The sequence below is a fragment of the Triturus cristatus genome, chromosome 9 (genome assembly GCF_964204655.1).
Source record: "Triturus cristatus chromosome 9, aTriCri1.1, whole genome shotgun sequence".
NCBI lineage: Eukaryota > Metazoa > Chordata > Amphibia > Caudata > Salamandridae > Triturus > Triturus cristatus.
This window is the reverse complement of record NC_140592.1, coordinates 1,033,338,131-1,033,361,975: the sequence shown is the minus strand read 5'-3', so window position 1 is coordinate 1,033,361,975 and position 23,845 is coordinate 1,033,338,131. Positions and strand designations below refer to the sequence as shown.

The 23,845-nt window shown below is 50.0% G+C and overlaps 1 protein-coding gene across 1 annotated transcript in view; it reads right to left on the bottom strand.

The window, feature by feature from the left end:
- HGSNAT (heparan-alpha-glucosaminide N-acetyltransferase) overlaps positions 1-23,845 on the bottom strand; it is a 507,378-nt gene that overhangs the window by 388,115 nt on the left and 95,418 nt on the right. Inside the window, exon 6 of the mRNA XM_085626788.1 lies at positions 19,700-19,769. Within this exon, the coding sequence (XP_085482914.1) occupies positions 19,700-19,769 (70 nt within the window). The remainder of the gene's footprint in view (positions 1-19,699; positions 19,770-23,845) is intronic.

Here is a 23,845-nt window from a genome sequence, read left to right as displayed (position 1 = left end):
GGCCAGTCCACGCGGTCGAACGCTTTTTCAGCGTCCAACCCTACTAGCACAGCTGGAATCTTAAATCTGGATGATTTCTCGATAAGGTGGATGGTACGCCGTATATTATCGTGCGTCTGGCGCCCTTTAATGAAGCCCGATTGGTCCGGGTGGATCAATCGAGGCAGCAGGTCATCCAGGCGGCTAGCTAGGATCATGGAGTAGAGCTTGGCATCTAGGTTCAGAAGTGCTATGGGGCGGTATGATGCACACACCAGGGGGTCCTTGCCCGCTTTAGGCAGGACCGTAATCACCGCCTCTGCCATTGACTTGGACACTCTCGCCTCCTTCGCCACCGCCCGAAACAGAGCCGTCAGATGCGGGGCGAGCTCGTCTACAAAGTGTTTATAAAAGTGGGTGGTATAGCCGTCGGGCCCAGGTGCCTTGTGGAGCTTGAGACGCTTTATGGCATTCCGCACTTCCTCCACGGAAATAGGTTCGTCCAGCCGTTCCCGGTCCAGCGCTGATAGCTGGGGGCACTCCACCCCGTCGAGATATGCCGTTTGCACGTCGTGCGCCAGCGGGCTCCCCCCATACAGCTCGCCATAGAAATCCCTAAAGGCTCTGGTCTTCGCTGCCTCCTCGTGTGTGACTCGGTCTGGCCCTACCCGAATGCCTTCCACATAGGATTTTGCCCGCTGAATGCGAAGCTTTCGAGCCAACTGAGAACCCACCTTGTCCCCCTGTACATACCCCGCGCGGCGCAGCCTCAGCAAGGTGTATTCCGCCCTGGCGCTGTAAATCGCCCGCAATTTACCCCTCACCGCCGTGAGTCGTCGTTACAGGTCGCGAGTGGGTTTATCTTTATGTCTGCCCTCCAACCCCCTAAGTTCCTCCTCCAGTGCCTCCCGTTCCAATGCCTGTAGTTGGATGCATTTGCCCCTCATCACCGCCTTGAATGCGTCCCACGTATTCTGATGTGAGGTGTCTTCAGGCGGGTTGTCCTGGAAGTACTCCCCTATGGCCTCGGTCAGCTCCACCCTCCGCACTTGGTCTCGCAGGAGGGCCCCCGGAAAGTACCATCTGCCACGTCCCCGCGCCCCCCACTGAAGCTCCAATAGAACCATCCCGTGGTCTGAGACCGAGATGGGGAGAATCTGCGCCCCTGTCGCCTTCCCCACTAATGCCTGGCTAATGAAGATGTAATCTATTCGAGTGTAAGTCCGGTGAACATGGGAATAGAAAGTATAGTCTTTCGCCGTCTCGTGGAGAGCCCGCCACCCATCCCGTAGACCTAGGGAATCGAAGCGGTCCTTGACTCGCTTGGAAAACACGGATGATCTGGCCCCCGCAACGTGGGAGCCATCCAGGACGCCATCCCACAGGCAGTTAAAGTCCCCCATCAGAATGATGGGGCCCTCCGCGAATCCGCCCAGGGACCCCAACCTGCGGGCTGTGAACACCGCCTGGCCCGTGTTCGGAGCATACACGACCGCAATGGTGCATAGTTGGCCCTGAAGCCGCCCCTTGAGCATGAGCCACCTCCCCTCCTTATCTCTCTGTGAATCCACTACTTGGAAGGGCATAGAGCTATGGAACAATATCGCCACTCCATTATGTTTGGTGGTGGCCGCTGAGTGAAAAATCTGCGGGAATGCCCTATGCTTGAGCCTACCCACATCCTCCCTTGTAAGGTGCGTTTCCTGCAGAGCAACTACCTTGACCTGCCGATCCACAATGTACTTCAAGACCTGCTGTCTCTTCTGGGGCGAGTTCAGGCCCTTCACGTTCCATGTAGCCCACGTCACCATCTTAAGTGAGTGTAGACCCCCCTCTCCACCCCGTGTTGCGGGATCCGCCGATACCAGACCTCAGCGCCTGTCCGCCTCCGCCCCCCGGGCCCCCCTTCTAATGTCTCGCCGTCCCTCCCCGGACCCTCTCCACGTCTTCGTTGCAGCCTACCCCTGTCACCCTCCCCCCCGCCCAGACCCCCCCCCTCCCGCACCCCCCCACCACAAGAACCCAGCCATGGAACCCCTCGTGCCTGGGGTAGTTCCAGGGAAAGTGACCAAGACCCCGCCCCATCGAACTCCTAACCTCATCAACTTGCTCCGCCACCGGCAGAGCATCAACAACTTGTGTGCCAGACAAAGGGCTCATAGAGAAAAACAAAAACCTCAGTGTCCATGTAACCTCAGTGTCTCTGTGAAGACTGCCGCATCTCTCCGCTGGGCCTTCACAGACCCGTCACCAGCCACCTGGCTTCGCCGCTCGGGCTCCCGGGTCCCTCCCGGCCAGAGGACCCCCCGCGGTCGTTCTTGAACTGCATCCCGGAGAATCCCGTTATTCCAGCGCGCGACCTCTACTCACGGTGAGGCCCTCCTCGCTGGCGTTGCGCCCTGCGCCACTGCTCCCCTTGAGAGCCGACTGCCACTGTCCCGGATGGCCCCGGGCCGCCTCCTTCCTCCGGTTCCGTCGGGAGGCCCAGGATACGCAGCCCATCTCCCAAGTCTGTGATGTGGTGTCGTTTATTTTGCCATTCGAAGCTGAGCCCAAAGGGATAGGTCCAACGATAGCGCACATTGTCCTCTCTGAGTTTGCTGGTCACTGGGCGGAGCTGCTGCCTCCGAACAAGGGTGGCCTGCGACAAGTCCTGATATAGAGAGCAACTGTGGCCCTGGAACGAGACCTCCTTCTTCTTCCTAGCCGCTTCCAGGATGGCCTCCTTGACTGGGAAGGCGTGCAGCTTTGCTAGGACATCCCTAGGTCTCCGGCGTTCGCCGTGAACCGGTGGTCCGACCCTGTGCACCCGATCCACTTTTATTTTCAGGTCTGGCTTGTTCACCACCTCTCCAAAGAGGCCTATAATAAACGCCTCCAGGTCCGGACCCTCTGCGCCTTCTTCCAAGTCTCTCACCCGTATATTCTCCCTCCGGGAACGATCCTCCAAGTCCTCCAGCTTCAGAGCAGATTGCGCCAGCTGAGCGCGAAGCTCCGCGCACTCCGACCGGGAAGCCCGAGCTGTACTATCCAGGGATTGCACCTTCTCCTCCACCTCCAGGATTCGCGACCCCACGGCGTCCACATCACTGCGCAGATCACCAAGCTTCTCCGTCAGGTCCCCTCGCAATTGGTCCAGGCTGGCGTGGAGGTCCCGTTTAAGTTCACCACATAAATCCCTCTTGAAGTCCCGGAGCGTAGCCACCAGGTCATCCTTCGTCAAGGCCATGCTGTCCCCTCCGCCTGGCCCTCCCTCGTCTGTAGTGCTGGAGAGCGCCTGGAAGTATTTCGCCACGCGGTTTTCCTGAGGCTTCGGCGCCTTTTTTATCGGGGGCGCACGGGACGACCTCCCCATCAGACCGTCCCCTCCGTGCCACACGACGTCGCCTCCACCAGTTCTATGGCCCTGTCGCGGCCGCCCACCACTGGTCAGCCACCGGGACCCCGGAAGCCAGAGCAGGGACCGACTCGTCTCCGCTCGCCGCCTCCAGGCACTCAGCTGGTCCCACGTGCCGAGCCTCAGAAAGTCCTCACCAGCGCCGACCCGCACCTATATCTCAGGGCACCCTTCCCATCTAGCGCGCCAGAGAACCAGTGCTGCGGAGGCTCCCCCGGTGCCGGCAGGTGTCTTACTTGGCCGCCATCTTGGAGTCAGGCATCGTCTCTCGCCCGGGCGCGCGGTGATTGCCCCCTGCGCCCCCGCTCCCTCCAGCCTGGCTCGGTCACCGTCAGGGCGGACCACTTATCTCCTGTTGGCCCTCCGTCCTTCCTCATGAGCTCCGTGATGGCTGCAATCTCCGCTTCCTCATGCACATCCCACGGTGAGGTGTCCCCGTGCGTTGTCCCGCTCACTGGCGCCGGCAGATTCCGGTTCAGCCGCACTCCAGCCGCGGCGGTCACTCCCGCTGCGCGGTTACCGCGACCAGCCTCCAGTCACTCTCCTGATTCCGGGTGAACCGCCGCTCGGCGAGCGATCGTGGCCGTCCGCCGCCATTTTGCTCGGTCATCGCTCCCGGGTCAATGCTCGCTTTCTAGCCGCACCGGGGCCGCCTCATCCTCGCCGCCGGTCCATTCGCCTCCACAGGTGTCCCGCGAGTGTTTTCCTCGCAGTGCGCCAGTCCAGAGCCCCCGTCTAGCCGCTCACAGGAGTCCGTGGGGCCGGAGCTGACCCGGTGCACTACCAGTCAGCCATCTTACTTGGCCACGCCTCCTTCGTCCCAGTTTTATAAATATTTGCAGTTGAGACATGCCCTCCACGTGCATATTACGGACGACGCGTGGCTCCCCGAATATAGTCCCACTGAGGCCTAGACGATGCTGGGAGACTTGGGTAAGGGGGGGGTGGTCTCCCGCATTTATTGCACCCTAGTTAACAACACCCCCATATCCCTAGATAGGTTGAGGGGTCAATGGGTGGATTGGGTGGGACCCCTTGACTAGGTGGATTGGCGTGATGCCCTTATGGCCCCCAGAACAGTCACCGTCTCTGCTAAACTCAAGCTGATTCAGCTCTATTACTTACACGCTGCGTACCTCACTCCCTTACGCCTGTACCGAGCGGGTTGGCTCCCAGATGCGTCATGTACGAGATGTAACCATGCCCCGGCCGACTTCCTCCACATGGTTTTGTTGTGCCCCCGCTTAGGACAGTTCTGGGGATCTATTGAAGTGGAGCTAACGGAGGTACTGGGCTGGGAAGTTCCTCATGATCCACGTCACTCTTTGTTGGGGATCACTGATGGGCTGGACAGGTCCAGGAGTGACAAGTTACTTTTTAATACAGCTATGATGGTGGCCAAGCGGGACATAGCGGTGGCCTGGAAAAGCCCTGACCCACCAGCCCTGGAGAGGTGGCGAAGAGGGGTGGACTGGTGCGCGACCCGAGAGAAAGCCCTTTACAAAGCCAAGGGGTGCGTCAAGAAATACCGCAAAGTGTGGGGGAAGTGGTTGGGGAATGTGGAGGGTCCTGATTAACCTGGTTCCAAATCCCATCTATGTAATTTTTTATGGGGTTCGTGGGTGGGGGTTACATTGCTTTTGTGAATGGATTCAAACTCGTGATTTCCGTGTATTGGCTGAATTGTTTTATGTGTTTTAAAATCAATAAAAATTTGCTTATAAAAAAACAAACAAATATCGAGCAAGAGATGGTCTGCGTAAATTAATCACAATACAGTCCCCCTCAATGCTTTTTTCTGATCGCCCTACCCAACCCACCCTCCGAACCATTAATACATTATTAATATCAGAGGGCCTAAGACCTCTATTTTTAATTAGCCAATCAGCGCTGTTATTTCTCAAGTCCTCCCAAGCTTCTTTCTGGTTAGCCCTTAGTGGAGGGACTCCTGCCAAAACCACTACGCAAGGACATGCTGCCAGCGGGAGATCCAGAATGTCTGTACAGAACTTGGGTGCTTGCGGTGCTGGACAATTTATGGTGTTAGCACCTTTTCTCCTACAAGAAGAACAGTTGGAATTATTAGTAATGTCCTTCTCCAGATGACTGGTAGTAAGTAGACTACTTCCGCCTTCCAGGGATTGACTATGAAGTCCATACAGTCGGGTGGATCCGTGAAGGTTCTGAGGGTTAGTACCACACTGGGCTATGTTGGGTAATGTATGTGCTACTGTATTTGCTACTGAGCCTCTAGGTTGAAATATACCACAGGGCGCATTACTAAGATGAAACTCTGTACTTTTGACAGCATTTGGTGGTTTATCGAAACGAATTGTGTGTCCAAGTCTTGTCTCCAGAACTGTCAGTCTCTCCAGCAGTGGTTTTAATTTAATATCCAGAATGTTGCTGATTTTGTTGCATAGAGGGTCACAAAAGGAAGGGTCCTCTTGGGAGGGAATACGGTGGCATTGTCATTAATCAATATTTCACTAGATGGCGGTACATCTGGTTGTTGCAAGGCTGGTTGCGATAAAAATTGCGTTGTTTGGGGTTTTCTCCTGTTGGACAGGTTGAGCCCACGTTAGCAAATGGTTGCGACTAGCTGCTGTTCTTGGCGGTTGTTTTCTCTCATTTCCTGTCTGTTTGTTGGCTGTCCTTTTCCTTTTAACTACTGCATTCTGTGCAATATTCGCCGATGATTGTGTGGTCATGTGCGCATTATCTTGCCTAGGTGAGATGTGCTGAATAACAGGTCTTTTTGGCGTAGTAATCTTCTCATCATTACATGTTTGAGTGTGTGGGGAACCTAGCGGTGTTGAACTTTCCTTATTTGCGGCAACAACCCTGGTATTGGGAGCTACACCCACCTCCACAATGCTTTCAGCATACAGTGATTGAGGAGGCACCCCATAGTCGAGGGACAAGCGTCGCCCTGTGAGATCAATTTCATTGAAAACTATGCATACCACTCTCTCAAGAGTCACTGAAGAGCGTGTACCCCACCTCCCCCCGTCCTCCTTCAAGTTTCAGCTTAGACATCACAGTTAGTCTGCTCAGCGCTCACCTACTTTTTGGTAGTGCTGTGGTTCCTGATTGTCCCTGCCAGAAAAATCAGGAGGTGTGGCCCGGCCTCTGTCGGCCGCTGACTGGTGCAGACGGGCATGCCCTTGGCACGGGCGCAGCCCAGGCACACACATGCACATCCCGCGCTGCAGTAGCGTTAAGCCAACTTTAAGCACCTTCGGGTGCGAAGAAACGACGTTGGCGCCTCCTGGCTCAAGCGCTGATGGGGGATGGAGTCCCTGAGTGTGGCGTGCAGCAGATTTTGGCAGTGAAGGGCTCTTGTGCTGCGGGAGCCTGAGCCAACTTTAAGCGCCTCCGGGCATGAAGAGACGACGTTGGCGCCTCCTGGAGCAAGCGCTGATGAGGGATAGAGTCCCCGAGTGTGGTGTGCAGCAGATTTTGGCAGTGAAGGGCTCCTGCCGGGCACTCTTCCAAATAAGATAAACAAAGCCTGGCAGAAAAGAACAATTCTAAGCATACACAACTGGTTATACAGGCTGCTCATGTTAATTTTGAAAAGTTATACGCATCAGTTTTCGTTCACGTAAATAACTTTAAAGTCAGATTTAGTTTTCATTAGTATACCCGAATAAGGATGATACTAGGTGAATTTTACGAAACGGGTCTTCAATTTTTTCTGGCTTTCCTGCTTACATTTTGTAATCCTAGTTGCCATTGGAATCTTTAAAAACGAATGCTGGCACACCAGCTAAGAAATGCACAATACCTTTTAAGTGCACTTAAAATGAAACCGTCACAAACAGGTAAGCATTAAAAACCAGAGTAAAGCAACATATCAGTAGGAAAAATATGTTATCACATAATAGGAGACTATTAGCTATTTTGGATTAATCGAGTAAACCTTTTTTTTATATCTTAATGAGATGCTAGTCAAAGGAACTAAAAACCATCTACTTCCATGGATCTAAAAACACTGCTTCACTTACCGTTAATTATTGAGTGACCATTACAGGAAAATACATTTAATAGTACAGAAGCTACGCAAGGACTGCATAAAAATTCGAACACCCACACACACTGTGTTGCACAGCAGAACGGGAAAGGTGTAATACAATAGTGTCTGTGGCATGACAAGCAGTGAAGATATAGTTTCAGTTCCCTGTTCCAGTTAAGCGAATAGTCGCTGGTGCTATTTCAGTAACAGTTAATTTAAGGCACTTCTGGATAGTGGCAGCTTAGCATGCGTATGAACATCTGTATTGGGTTTGGTGCACTTGTGGGTAAGGTCGATTGTGCTAAGAATTGAGCTAAAGAGGGCACGGTCCGTGATTCACTGGATATACAAAGCACTTTATTAGTGTTAAAGGGAGGATAGGACTCCTATCTTTACAATACAGTAGATATCAACTAATGAGGAACTCTGTCCCTACTTGCTGTGGCAGTGCTCTCCTGAACAATGCACTGGCAGCACAGGAGGCGTGCGAAATGTAAACTAACGACTCACCTTCTGATGATGAAAAGAGGCTGAGAAAGCAAGTGCAAGTAGACTAAGGAGGGCACAAGGGTCTACTCCTGATAAAATAAACAGCCAATTAAGAAGCATGAAAGGGTAAAGAGAGAGGAGAGTGGATGGCGTGGTCCAAATGTATGTGTGCGTCACAACAAAAAGAAGGGGTGGGAAAGCAGCTAGAAGCACAGAGAATGAAGGAGGAAGGGAAGTGCATAGGCCTGAAAACTCCTCTGTAAAAGAAAAAGAATTATGATGCCTGCTGATTCGCATATGTGAATTACCTCAAAACAAAATGACACAAGCAATGTTACGGATCACAGCCTGAGGTTAATGTAACCAGCTACCAGCTACCAAGATCAATAACTATTGTCAACAAATTTTTGTGCCTGGGCCCAAAAAGCATAGTGATCCGAAATGGTTTTTGTATAGCACAGTTGTAGTATGCTTCAAACCATGGAGCAGTATCTGTCAGAGTGCACTATCACCATGAGTTGTGTCATTGTTTACCTGGCATTGCAGCAAGCCGTCTTCTACCACATGGCTTGGCCTTGAGCTCAACACCACCAACTTACATTTTCAAAAGGGAGGTAAACAAGTTGCTGGAACTCTGGAAGTGGAACCTATGAGTTGTAATTCCATGCTTTCTTCTAATGTTTAGCTCCTTTGTCACACACCTTAAGTCACAGCTAAGTATTGCTGACATCGGCATACTTAGCTGACAAGATGCCAAAAGATGGCCTTCCTGAGCCTGTTTCTTTTCAGTTTATGTTGTTTATACAGGGAGTAAACTGGCCAGTCATCACCATGTCAGTGTTTCGTTCTGAAAGTCCTATTACACTTAAAACTTTAGTGAACAAACTGATCCTAGACTATGCTGCAAAGCCCTTTTCAGAAAATGCTTAAAAGTGAAGAAATAGGGGGCATGGCCGGGCAAGATGGCCGTTCGGACGTAGACCGTCTCGGCTCCCGGTCCACGCGTTGTTCCCGGTGCGAAAAAGGGCGGCTGCAGCAACCTGGGAGCGCTGCAAATGGAACGTATCAGAATCGGAAGATGTGACGCATCGGTGGGGGCAACTTACACAACTCGAACACAGCAGGAATCGCCCTGTTTGGCTCCGCGCTGCCTCAGAGGGGGTCGACAGTGAAGGCCAAGATGGCGGCGTGAGGTCTGATGCGGCGGAGGGAGGCTCTTCGAATCCCTCTTAATGAGGCAGACACTGGCGCCTACATGTGAAGAGCGGAGGAAACTGTGAGGTGAGAGGCGGCGTTGGGACGATTGCAGCCGGCTGAACTTCCATTCCACCGCGCGAGCCTGACCCTAAGATGGCGGCCAAGCTACGCTAAATGGCGACACCTGCTGACGCTCGTGACTTCAAACGCGGGGCCACCCGCCGATCTCACCTGGGACGTAAGGTACACCACAGAGCACAGCGACTGACCCACTGTTGACCTGGCGCCTAATTGTAAATGCTCTGACCGGCCACCTCGCTGAGTTTCACAATTCCACTGGGGCTGATATGCTGGCACCTGTAAGGAGCCGGAGGACGCGGAAAGGCGGAAGTGTGGCAGCCCGACAAACCGGAAGTGTGGCAGCCCGACAAACGATGGGTTACACAGACCGGAAACGGCCCGCGGTCTAGTGGTGCATGGGAGGCGTGGTGATGGCAGTCCGGAACCTGAAATAGACGAGAGCGGAACCAGGAAGAGGGGCAGCAGCAGCGTGGAGGAGGAGCCCGGCGGAGGAGAGAAGACGGCGAAAGGACAGGCGACCAGGAGAGAGGAGGACAGCGAGCGCGGAAGGAGAGACGGAAGCGGCGAGGACGAAACCAGGAGGAGAGAGAGGGCCGAGACGGCAGGCGACCACGGAGAGAGCTACGGAGGACGCGGCACCAGCAAAGAGAGAGAGTGCACTGCATCCAAGCCCGGCGGCCTAGAAAGAGGAGAGGACGCCCCGGGTCCAACCGCCGCGGCCCGCTTCACGGGTCGTGGCCTCAGGCAAGTGCCACTGCGGGGGTCTTTTTGGTGGGGCTGCTGGGGAGCCAGAGTTTAAAAACACGGAGACGGTAGCACAAAGCCCCACTCCCTCACTATCACTCCCCTTCCTACCCTCGGCTTCCCCCCCCTTTCCCTCACGAACGACCGGTGAAGGTGGCACAAAACCCCCATATTCGACCAGAGAGTCTAACCCAGACGTACCTCTCTTTTCTTTCTTTTGGCTTCACCGGTTCTTGGAACCTCATGAGAGAAAGAGCACCCCCTGCAGACAGAGAGGAAGACCAAAACCACTGCAAAGAAAAGGAAGAAGTTCTGGGGACGCTTATCCCCCTTCAAGTCCCAGGCGATGAACTGTTGCTTTCCGTGGAGACTACAACCCTTTTATTTTGTTTCTTTTGACTACAACCCTTGTTAGATGGTAGCTCCCTACCTGTGTGACACGCAATAAAAGGGTCTATGAGTAGCAACTTCCTGACCCCGCCTGGTTTCTGTTCCACGCCATAGGCCACTAGAAGGGAGATTACTACAAAGTGGTGTCAGAAGTGGGATCCTGGTGTACAGAACCATGTCACAGCCCGTGCCTATAGAGGATGTGCTTACTCAGTTGGCCGAGGGCCAGAGACACTTACAGTTGGTGTTCGAACAACAGTTACAAGCCGCTAGACTGGAGCGAGAAGCACTGCAGGTCGCCCTTAAGGACCAGGCCACAGTAGCGACCACGAACCAACAAGTACAAGATACAGCCCTACTACGGCTTACTGACGCCATAGTTCATACACGAGTTAACCCCACGGTCCCAGGAACAGTCCTGCAAAAATATAAGGAAGGGGAGGACCCGGATTATTTCTTTTTGAACTTTGAGCGGGTGGCGTCCACAGCAGCTTGGCCGCAGGAGCGATGGGGCCAATACATCGCCCCGCTCCTTTCTGGGGAACTACAAGCCGCTTATCAGGCCGCCAACCCGGACGGGACGACAACATACGTGGAAGTTAAAAAAGCGATACTGGAGAGACTGGGGTTCGACCAGGAGCATTACCGCGTCAAGTTCAGAAAAGAAAAGTGGACTGCTGGAGACAACCCTCGGGCTTTGTATTATAGAATACGGGACTTGGGAACAAGATGGTTAATGCCCCATGTATCCTCAATAGAAGAAGTAACTGAAAAAGTGTTTCTTGAACAGTATCTGGATGCCCTGCCGCCCAACACTAAGTCATGGGTGAAACAACACCCAAATCTCACTACTGCTTCTGCGGTTGAGATAGCTTGCGCCTATCACCGAGGACCCGAGTTTAGAGCAGACACTGTACGAACCCAGACTCCGGTTCCCCTTGCCCGAATCCCGTTGCAGTCCTCCTTTCGACCTACTCCCAAACCCGAACCACGACCTCTGCAGGCCCCCGTCCCTTTCAAAAACCGGTCCCTACAGCTACTAGTGGACAGGGAACTCAGTGTTTTAGCTGCGCTGAGTGGGGACATATAGCCAGGCAGTGTCCCCACCGCGTAAGCCCCCCCGAGCCCATGGAGGTGGGGTACTCTCGTGGCAGGATAATGTTAACTAGGGAGGGTTCCCACAGATACAAAACGGAGGTTTATTTAAATGGGAAGAAGCGACAGGCGCTGTTGGATACTGGGTGTCATGTTACGGTGGTTGATGGGTCCTTGGTTGGGAGTCACCAGTTACAAACCACGGAGCTCGTAAACGTAACCTGCGTGCACGGGGACACAAAATCATATCCCACGGCCGAAGTCTTATTAGACGTGGATAACGACCCACACCTGAAACGGGTGGGAGTGATCCCCTGTTTACCCGAACCAGTTATCATAGGGACCGACCACCCAAAGTTTGAGTCCTATATTGAGGGAACAAAAAGACAGAAACCCACCTGGTTAGACGAGGCTCCTTTTGTCTCTGCTGAGATTGAGTCCCAAAGCACCAGAGACAAGAAGAGTAGACGAGAAAGAAGACTTGACAAGAAATCTTTTGTTTATTTCCCCTCTGTCACAAACTGCTTTTCCCCTTTCACTTGCAGATACCGAGGAATCAGCCCCGTACAGTTTCCGGACTGCCCAACGGAACAACCAATCCCTCATACACGCCTGGGAACAGGTTCAGGACGAGTCACCAGACAAGGTAGGACCATATTTCCTAGTAAAGAAGGGGTTGTTGTATAGAAGCGAAAAAAGAGACTCAGTGGTAAGAACCCAATTACTGGTTCCCCAACTTTACAGAAACCATATACTCCAGTTGGCCCACAATAAAATGGGAGGTGGCCACTATGGAAAAGAAAACACTCTGAAGTATCTCCTAGAGAAGTTTTACTGGCCGGGTGTATATAGGGACGTGGCCAAACACTGCACAACATGTAGGCAATGTCAATACACCAGTCCGGGGTCCGTCACTAAAGCCCCCCTCATGCCTCTGCCCATTATAGACGTTCCCTTTAAACGCGTAGGGATGGATTTAGTGGGACCCTTGGTTCCTTCAGCCCGTGGACACCGTTACATATTAGTCATAGTCGACTACGCCAGTCGATATCCTGAGGCTTTTCCATTGTCCCGCATGACCACTCCGGCTGTGGCTCAGGCCATGATTACCCTGTTTTCACGAGTCGGTTTCCCCTCTGAAATCCTGACCGATCAGGGTACCCCGTTTGTATCACGGATGATGAATCAGATCTGTACCCTGCTGGGAATAAAGAAAATAAGGACCTCGGTGTACCACCCACAAACAGACGGCCTGGTGGAGAGGTACAACAAAACCATCAAACACCTACTCCGCAAAGTCGTCTCTGACACAGGGAGGGATTGGGATCGTCAGTTACCCTTAGTCCTCTTCGCCCTACGGACACATGAGCAGAGGTCTACGGGGTTTTCCCCGTTTGAGTTACTGTTCGGGAGAAAACCTCGCACTTTGTTAGACATGGCTAGCGAACAGTGGGAGGAGGAGGAGGAAGAGGGAAAGACCCTGATGAAGTACACCACGGATCTGAAATCCTCCCTAACACATATATGGGGGTTAGTGCAAGAAAACATGCAGGAAGCTCAGGAGACACAAAAACGGTATTACGATCACAACAGTCGTCTTAGGGTGTTTTAGCCCGGGGACAAGGTCCTTTTGTTACTCCCCTCCTCAGACGACAAGTTACTAACGAAGTGGCAGGGGCCATATGTAGTGGAAAAAAGGGTTACCCCCGTCACCTACAGTGTTCTACTACCCCACAGAGCGGGAGGCAAACAAATATATCACGTGAATCTCCTGAAGAAGTGGAAGGAACCCGAGGAGAAACACACTCCGGCTTTATTGGCCTGTCACTCACCACAGCTACAAATACCTCTCCTGTCAGTCAACGACCTCACTGAACATCCCGTCCCCTTTGGGGAGGTGTTAACAGCTGACCAACAAACCCAACTGGGTGTAGTAACCAAGACATTTCCCAACCTCTTTTCCACAAGCCCTGGAAGAACCAACTTGGTCCAGCACGAAATAGTGACCTTACGTCCCCAAGTCATAAAACAGAAACCCTACCGCATACCAGAAGCACGTAGGGAGGCGGTAGAAAAGGAAGTGGTTGATATGCTCCGGGCAGGTATCATAGAACCCTCCCAGAGCAACTGGTGTTCTCCGGTCGTAATTGTGCCAAAGCCAGACGGTAGTCTGCGCTTTTGCATTGATTTCCGCCAAGTGAATACCATCACGAAGTTTGACACATATCCCATGCCACGGGTAGACGAGATGGTGGAGTAACTGGGCCAAGCACGCTATATGTCAACCCTAGACCTAACGAAGGGCTATTGGGAAATACCATTAGACCCAACTTCCAAAGAAAAAAACGCCTTTTCCACACCGTCCGGCCTTTACCATTTCAACGTGCTCCCATTCGGGTTGCATGGGGCCCCAGCAACATTTCAAAGACTAATGGACCAAATACTACGTCCGCACCAGGCATATGCCGCGGCTTATCTTGACGATATTGTGATTTTTAGCCCCACATGGGAGGACCACCTCGTACATCTCCGGGCCATCTTTACAGCTATACAGGACGCAGGTCTTACCATCAACCCCAAGAAGTCCCTCCTAGGAACCAACACCATACAATACCTGGGGTACACCATACAGGAAGGGCACATCAGACCCCAAGTAGATAAAGTCGAGGCCATCCGCATCATTCCCAGACCCCAAACTAAGAGAGAGGTCCGTTCCTTCTTAGGCTTTATAGGTTATTACAGACGGTTCATTCCCCATTTTTCCTCCCTTGCCAGCCCCCTCACAGACCTCCTAGCCAAAACACATCCCTCACACATCCGGACATGGACCACAGAACAGGAAGCCAGTTTTGAGACCCTCAAACGTGCTATCTGCACCGCCCCCATGTTACGGTGTCCTGATTTCAGTCGCACATTCGTGCTTCAAACTGATGCTTCCGGGCACGGACTGGGGGCAGTCCTGTATCAACCAGATCCCCACGAGGAACTACGACCTCTGTTATATATCAGTAGAAAACTATTTCCCCGGGAATCAAACTACTCTACTATAGAGAAGGAGTGTTTGGCCATTAAGTGGGCTATCGAGTCCTTACAGTACTACCTCCTAGGCAGACAGTTCCTTGTCCTTACAGATCACGCTCCCCTAACGTGGCTAGCACGGAACAAAGACTCCAACTCCCGCATTCTCAGATGGTTTCTTGCCTTACAACCCTTCTCGTTTACACAGACCGGAAACGGCCCGCGGTCTAGTGGTGCATGGGAGGCGTGGTGATGGCAGTCCGGAACCTGAAATAGACGAGAGCGGAACCAGGAAGAGGGGCAGCAGCAGCGTGGAGGAGGAGCCCGGCGGAGGAGAGAAGACGGCGAAAGGACAGGCGACCAGGAGAGAGGAGGACAGCGAGCGCGGAAGGAGAGACGGAAGCGGCGAGGACGAAACCAGGAGGAGAGAGAGGGCCGAGACGGCAGGCGACCACGGAGAGAGCTACGGAGGACGCGGCTCCAGCAAAGAGAGAGAGTGCACTGCATCCAAGCCCGGCGGCCTAGAAAGAGGAGAGGACGCCCCGGGTCCAACCGCCGCGGCCCGCTTCACGGGTCGTGGCCTCAGGCAAGTGCCACTGCGGGGTTCTTTTTGGTGGGGCTGCTGGGGAGCCAGAGTTTAAAAACACGGAGACGGTAGCACAAAGCCCCACTCCCTCACTATCACTCCCCTTCCTACCCTCGGCTTCCCCCCCCTTTCCCTCACGAACGACCGGTGAAGGTGGCACAAAACCCCCATATTCGACCAGAGAGTCTAACCCAGACGTACCTCTCTTTTCTTTCTTTTGGCTTCACCGGTTCTTGGAACCTCACGAGAGAAAGAGCACCCCCTGCAGACAGAGAGGAAGACCAAAACCACTGCAAAGAAAAGGAAGAAGTTCTGGGGACGCTTATCCCCCTTCAAGTCCCAGGCGATGAACTGTTGCTTTCCGTGGAGACTACAACCCTTTTATTTTGTTTCTTTTGACTACAACCCTTGTTAGATGGTAGCTCCCTACCTGTGTGACACGCAATAAAAGGGTCTATGAGTAGCAACTTCCTGACCCCGCCTGGTTTCTGTTCCACGCCATAGGCCACTAGAAGGGAGATTACTACAGCACCCCTCCCCCATACATAATGATCGCCCAAGCGGCGAACCACTGCCCACACGGCCATAAGCCCACGCCTGTGATAGACATCAGAGTCTGAGGCTACAACCACCTCTCTAGGGGCCATATGTAGGTGGCATACAATTTACCGATTCTTAAATACCGAATTTTACCGATTCGGTATTTAAGAATCGGTAAATTGTATGTAGGTAATAATTCGGTAAATGTTACCGAATCGGAGAAATTCGGTAATTACCGAATCGGTATTTACCGATTCGGTAATGAGGCATACCTTCCCATTGATTCCTATGGGCCTGGAGGCCCATAGGAATCAATGGGAAGGTATGCCTCATTACCGAATCGGTAAATACCGATTCGGTAATGGGGGGAGCACATTCAAGGGTGGCAGGGTGTCACATTGACACCCTGTTGCACCCCTGATTCCTGCATGTGTGCACATGTGGCGGACATACATGCCCTAAGGGCATGTATGTCTGCCACATGGCACTCTTATTTCAGCAAAATATTGCTTTTTGCAATGTATTCGGTATTTATCACCAACTATATTTGGTGGTAAATACCGAATTCTAATTCCTACACAACTCTCATTAGAGTGTTTCCTACATCTCATTTCAGGATTCGGTATTTACCGATTCGGTAATTTTACCGATTCGGTAAATTACCGAATCCTGAAATGATCCTCCTACATCTCAAATAGCTAAATACCGGTCGGTAACGGGATATTTACCGAATTTCGGCCGTTACCGACCGGTATTTAGCTACCTACATGAGGCCCCAAGTGCTCACACTGAAGCTATTCCGCACCTGCCTCTGTTTCACTGGTTGAGTGATTCGTAAGGCTCTCTTCACCGCCAAAGACATTAACTTCTACCAGGCGGCCCTGCTCCCATGTAGCGACGGCGGCTAATACCGGGCACTGGGCGTTTGGTCAGATGAATGCGGAGTCTTGCAGCCCAGGACCCAACACTTACCTACTAGCCCATGCAGCACCTTAATCGGAGTTCTGCGCACTCACACTACTCTTGATAGCCCCACACGATTCAGGGGTCACATCCATATGCTACCCAAGAAGACGGCGAGCAAGAAGCCGAACAGGGTTTCCAACTTCTTCTCAACCTCCGAGAAATGATCGACGCTCCGAGGAGACACAGGCACGGCAACAATGGCTCTCACAAAGGTGGAACTTCTAACTATGTTCAAAGACTTCAAATCTGAACTGCGCAATGACATTAGTCAAGACATCAAATCCTCCATGGAGCAACTGCGGTCGGACTTGACGGAACGCCTGACATCCCTACAACAAGATGTGGACTCGGTGGGAACTAGGGTCCTTGACCTCGAGACGCAACACTAGGAACGAGAACAACTCTTCAATGAAATAATGGACGATGTACGAACCCTCAACGAGCAGCTGCGCCAGCCACAGCTCAAGACAGAGGACCTTGAAAATAGAGCGCGACGAGAGAACATACGAATTCGGGATTTGGAGGAAGGTGCGGAAGGGCCCGATCTGGAGGCCTTCGTGGTGGGTCTCTTCTCGGAGGTTCTGGCCCCACAGTCTCTTAAAATAAAATTGGATAGAGTTCATTGAGTGGGATCCTTACAACATGGCGAGAAGAAGAGACCCCGCGACATCCTGGCAAAATTCCACTCTTACAGAGTCAAGGAGGCAGTGCTCCAGGCGGCAAGGGTGAATGACTCCATCTCATTTCAAGAGCACTCTTGCACCATCTACCAGGATGTGGCACCGTCTACCTTGGCACGGAGGCAACTGCTCGAACCCGTCACCAACAAGTTACGGGATGACAAGATCAAATATAGGTGGACCTACCCATTTGGGCTTAGCTTTGAGTTCCAGAATAAACAACGCCACATTACCAAACTGCAGGAAGGTTTAGATCTGCTGGGCCTCCCCCTGAGGGGGACGGTCGCCCCGGGGTAAGCAAGGAGACTCTGCCCGAGGAACTGCGTCAACATCGGTGTGGTCTGTTGGGTCACGCAGGGGACGCCGATGAGCTCTATGGGACTGCAGTACGTGACTGAATCTCACAGTCTTTGCTGCGCTGCCGTGGTGGCCACCGTCTCCAGCAGCGTTCAGTGAGAACACGCAGGGCCCTGCTTATCCCAGGTACGCTCTTCTTCTGACCCCATGGCTGTCCTTATGTGCACTCCTTCGACCACTTGTCCGGGACAAGGGGAGGATATGGACACTCTTGGCCTTCTAATCCTGGTCTGTGATGTTCCCGCCTTTATATTGTACAGCAGGTTTGCAAGTCGCGGTTACAACAGCCTCTAGATATGTATCACTATTCGGGGTGGTGTTGTATGTTCTACTCACTGTTGCAGATGCCTTACCAATGTCGTTCTTCCAGGTATCGGCTTATTTTATGGTCTGCTTCAGGGCAGCACAAATGTGTTTCATTTTCAATCTACCACCGGGACGGGCGTGGACGGGGTCCTCGGACCTGCTGTCCCCCTCCTGGTCCCTGCGGGGTCATCTCAACCCTACAGGGGGACCACACTGTAGAGTTTTCTTTATTGTCTAATTGTTCATGTTTGTTTTCATCCTTTTATGGGTCAAAGGGTGGGATTGGGAGGGATGTGGTGGCGGCTTTTTAATAATTGATTTTGAGGGTTTGTCTGACTTATGGAAGGCCAGGAACGGTGGGCTCTGGCACTGTATATCTGTGAAGGGCGATCTAGGATGGATGTCATGCGGGGGTCTTTAGGACTCCAAGAGAGATGTAGTTTTTCCCTATGACATGATGCAGATCGTTATTGGAACTTGGAACGTTAAGGGTCTTAACTCCCCCCAAAAGCGCCAAAAAGTGTGGAAATACATTATTGACCATCACCTCGACATAGTAGCTTTACAGGAGACACAATTAGCCAGGGCTAAAGACGTGCGCCTCAGACACAAACACTTTCCACTAATTTATAGGTCCTCGGCCCACACGAAACAGAGGGGTGGCAATCATGTTTCGCTCTTCCATACAATTCCAGCCCCTGGATGTTCAGATTGATAAGGAAGGCCACTGGGTTGTGGTCAAAGGCCGCTTGAGAGGGACAATTTGCACTTTCGCAGCGGTATATGCCCCCAATTCTGGCCAGACGGCTTTCTTACACACACTATTGGGGAGACTGACGGACTTTGTAGAGGGTCCACTAACCCTCATGGGTGACTTTAATTTAACATGGCAGAAAGAACTGGACAGTACGCACCCACAACGCTCGGAAATGGGCTCCTTCTCTCCGGACACGCAACAGCGCATACACGACATGGGCCTCCTAGACACCTGGCGCACTCTCTAACTGCAGTCCCGTGACTACACGTTCTACTCCCATGTCCATCGTACATACTCTCGGTTTGACTACGTTTTTATTAGCCAGTCTCTGCAGGGTGCCCTCCAGGACGCCAAGATCTTCCCTCTCTCGGTATCAGATCACAGCTTACTCTCTATCAGTCTCACGTGGAACGTGGAACGGGAATGCTCCGACAACTCCCAAGTGGTACTTTCCTCCGTCGCTTGCCCGCGATAAGGAATCCTGTATCAAAATAAGGGAAACTATTTCCGAATTCTTTGTTATCAACAGGCCGGAGGACACATCGGAATATACCACTTGGGATACGCTTTAGGCTGTTGATAGGGGGAAATGTATTGCCATAAATGGGGCCCTAAATAAGCAGCGCGCTAACGAACGGGAACTATTGGAAACTGAGCTGTCTTCGCTTGAACGTGCCCATAAACTAAACCCTACAAGGCAAACTCTGCGCCACTTAACGGCGCTTCGAGGTAAACTCCGGGCTATTTATAATAATAGTTCGAAGCAATCTTAGGGTCATCGTTATTTTTTACCGTGTTTAATAAATCCACCAGGCTATAAAGAAATATGTTTGTTTGTTTGCTACGGCAAGCAAACACAACTCTGAAAAGTTGAGCTGTATGAGTATCATGTCACCTTCCTAACTGTAAGAATGGAACATTACTGGTTAGGCGATGTGTAAGAAGAAAAGATTAACACTTCTCAGTTAAGAATTGTACAATAAAAAACACAAGAATGCATGTCCTAACAGTGCTAAAGTTCACAACAGCAATCAACATGCTCTATCCTGCAAATGCATCAACGAAAAACATAAGTGAAAATGTAGGTGTTCTCACTCACAGAATTAATAAGTCGCTCTGTGTCTCCCATGTTCATTTTGTTGTGGAGGCATTTCCTGATAGGCTCAAGTCTGTAAATATAAAACCACAACATATTAAGCTCTGTAGACTGACAAGTTTTCTTACTTTTACCTTCAGTCAAAAGTACTATTCACTCCCACCCTATCTTCTTACCAGTGGCCAATTCTCATTCTTCCAAAGCTCCTTAATAGTGAGTCCCTTTCACACTTCGTCCAACCTAGTCACAGGATAAATTTAGCTTAACTTATACTTCCTCTCAATGTCCCCTCTATTATTGACTCTTATTAATCACTTTCCTCTGCTGCTCTGTGCAGTTCTTGTCTTAAAACAGGGGTCCCCATATTTACTGTGACTTAGCTGCTGGTGTGTCTGCTCCTTTGAAAGCAAATTAATATTTTAAGAGCAACTTCTTTTGGGTTTGTCTCAAACGGAGATCAGCTGCATATCACGATCTGTGCTTAACCTGTCCGACTCACAAAAATCAATCCATGGGCAGGTATTTTGGTCTTTTTTAAAAAAGATATGGTCAACAAGTATTGGATAAAGATCAGGAATGAGTCAGGTAATGTTGGGTAATCATGTTGGAAATGGCAGTTAATGGAATTCGTATATGTTCATTTAATACTTGTGGCCTTAACAATAGAAATAAAAGGCTTAGGATAGCAGCGGAATTACGTATTATGAAACCTGATACCCTTTGTATTCAGGAAACACACATACCTTGGGTTGAACGGAAATTGGTGGAAGAATTAGGATATACACTTCTTGCCACAACTCGGCAGACTAGCACTAATTGGGTTTGTAGCTATTTTGGTACACGGTGATATCAGGGGGACAGGGAGAGTAATGGTGGATAATTATGGAAGATGGGCGATTGCAGAAGGTCTTACAGGAATGACTAAATGCACTATATGTTCAGTCTATGGGTCAAACGTAGACAAAGCTGGTATATTAGAAATACTAAATGTAGAATTGGCACTATGGCCTACCCCGCTGATCCTTTGTGGAGATTTTAACATCCATTTGGAGGGGAAAATTCTAAGTCCAAATTATAAATATGTGGGTTGAAAGCCCAAAGTCTTTAAGGCTCTAGCTCAAGTGCTGAGGGGTCATGGGTTAGTGGACACATGGCGGACTATTAATGAGTCAGATCCTGGATATACGTTTTTTTCACACCCGCACCAAAAATTGGTACGACTAGATTATATATTTACATCCTTGGCATTTATAGTTGGAGCAAAAATGCAGATTTGGCCTCGGATTACGGCTGATCATGGTACCTTGCTCCTAGACGTGACTGTGATAAGACAGGGGAAGGTTGGAAGGACATTCACTTTTAACAGAAAATTATTGAATGATAAGGTATTTAGAGATCATATCTTAGGTGGGCCGGGAATTTCCTAGAGATGAACAGGGGATCAGCCTCTAGTCCTATCATATGGAACACTCTTTAAAGCTGGAATACGGGGAGAGGTGTTAAGTTTTGGGTCAGCCAAGCTAAAACAAGGCCAAATAGTAATGCAGCAATTACTGGATGAACTTCGCGGTGTGGAAATGGAATTGTTATATACTCTTAGACAAGGATCAGACTGCAAAGCAGTATATGGTAAGATAGCATGCGCCAAAGCTAAAATAAATTCGATTTGGTGCAAGAAAATTGCCATTCAATATAGTACTTATAAACAAAATAGTTATGAATATGGAGATTCAACTGGGCGGTGTCTTGCACAAAGACTCAGAGTTAGACAAGCCTCTCAGATAATCTTGGCTATGACTGATGCTGGGGGTAAAACGGTGGAAACAGAAGAAGGTATTTTTTTTTTTAATGAGTTTTATCAAGAGCTATATAAGCAACATGACTTAGATGAACTAGACATAAAGAATTTAGTCAAAAAATTGACTTGAATAAAATCAGTGCTGAGGACCAAAAATTATTAGATGAACTAAGAACAATGGAAGAATTAGAGGAAGCATTAGGTCAGCTAGCGCGTGGGAAAGCTTCCAGACCAGATAAATTACCTTTAGAGATCTATCAGCTGCTTATCCCGGTGTTGAAAACTGATATGCTGGGAGTTTTCCAGGAAGCTCAGTTAGGGAATGTGCCTCAATCTTGGGGCGAGGCAAACATTAGCCTTGTAATATACCAGGGTCATATAGACCAATATCTTTGTTGAATGCCGATCGAAAAATCTATGCTAAGATTTTAGCTAATAGGCTAGTGCGAGTTATTACGCCCTTAATTTCCAGGTCTCAACATGGATTCATTCCAGGTAAAAGTACCATTAACCATATTCATAGAGTTATCACTCTTATAGACCACTCTAATGTGCATCATAAAAGGCTTGGTTTAATATTTTTAGATGCCGAGAAGGCGTTTGATAGCGTATCCGGGGTTTTATGTGGGGTATCATGCAGGGGATGGGGGCTGGGCTGGTATTTATCAAGACGATTCAGAGTATGTACCAATCGCCACGAGCTAGAATTTGTGTTATGGGCAGGAAAGCTCAGCAAGTATCTATTAATAGGGGAACTAGACAGGGGTGTCCCTGATCTCCATTATTGTTCACGTTATATATTGTTAGTATAAGATCAATGGAATGTGGAGGTCATTTGGTACGTCTTTTAGCATATGCAGATGACATCGTTGTAGCTTCTGCAGATCCAGGACTGGCCATATGTGTGATAGAAAAGCTTGCTGAAGAATTTGGGCTGGTGTCTGGATACAAACTCAATGCGGCCAAAACCAAGATATTATGTACTGATCAGGCTTGTCCTGGGGAGAGTCGGGTAATGGATGAAGCCCGATACCTTGGTATAAAAATTAGAATGTCTCTACAAGAATTAGTTGAGGTTAATTGGAGTTATATAGTCTCAGGGGTGAAGCAGCAGCTGGACCGGCTCGAGTGTCTGCATTTGTCTTTAGTGGGGAGACAAAATGTTTTAAAAATGATTGTCCTTCCTAAAGTACTCTTTATTTTAGAGCAGTATCACTGGAGTTAACAAAAAAACAGCTTCAAGGGATTCAATCTATATGTGATAGATTTATGTGGGGACAACGAAAAGTGAGAAGAGCTTTTAGATTTATGATGTTACCGTTGGATAGGGGAGGATGGTCTGTCCTGAATTTTTATTTTTACTACTACGTTTGTTTACTGCAAAATATGCGTATCCTGTTGACAGGTGAAGATGTGATAGATGCAGAAGCTCCTTCGATATATCAATTACTGTTAGGTGAGAAAGCGAGGAATGTGCTAGTGAAATTCTCCGAGCCAAGTTATTACAAAAAAACAAGGTTTAAGGTCATGATTATGGCTGGTAAGGTTTGGAGAAGGATATGTTAATGCCTTACTATTCCACAGTTGAAATATTATACTCCGCTTAATACAGCTGTTAGGTTCCCAGGAATATTCTGGGATTATAAAATGCTGTGTTGGAAGATGAAGGGGATTAGATATCTGGGGGATTTGTTTCAGGAAGGAGTTCTATGTTCATTTTCGGAACTCGCTGAAAGCTATGAACTCCAACATCAGGATTTCTTCAAGTATCTGCAATTACGTGATTACCTTGTCAGACATCAGCTACATGAGGGCAGTATTACGGTATTACCAATAGTGGAGGCAATCAGGAAGAGGGATAAGATAGGGATATTATATTCCATGTTAATTGATTCTCAAAAGGATGATCTGGCTGTTCAGGATCGTAAATGGTCTGCACGATTAGGGTATAATTGAGCGCTGATGCAGATTTCCATTGATACTGTAGGGAAAATATTGGTCTCATCAATTCTGCAAACACAACATTATAAAACCGTCTTTGATTTATATCATACACCAGAGCGTATGATGAAGTGGGTTGGGGATCATGATGGAAAATGCTTTAGGTGCAGCACCGATAGAGCGGATAGCGTACATATCTTTCATGACTGTACGGCATTGATACAATTAAAACAACAAATAGAGTTGTTTTTGCAAGAGGTTACAGGTATCTCTATACCAATAACGAAGGAAATGATGATATTAGGGATATGGTTTAACGTTTAAAGCGAACAGCCAGTATATAAATTTAGATATATAACATCTATTGCCGTAGCAGTGGCGCGGTTATGCATTGCCTCATGTTGGCTTCA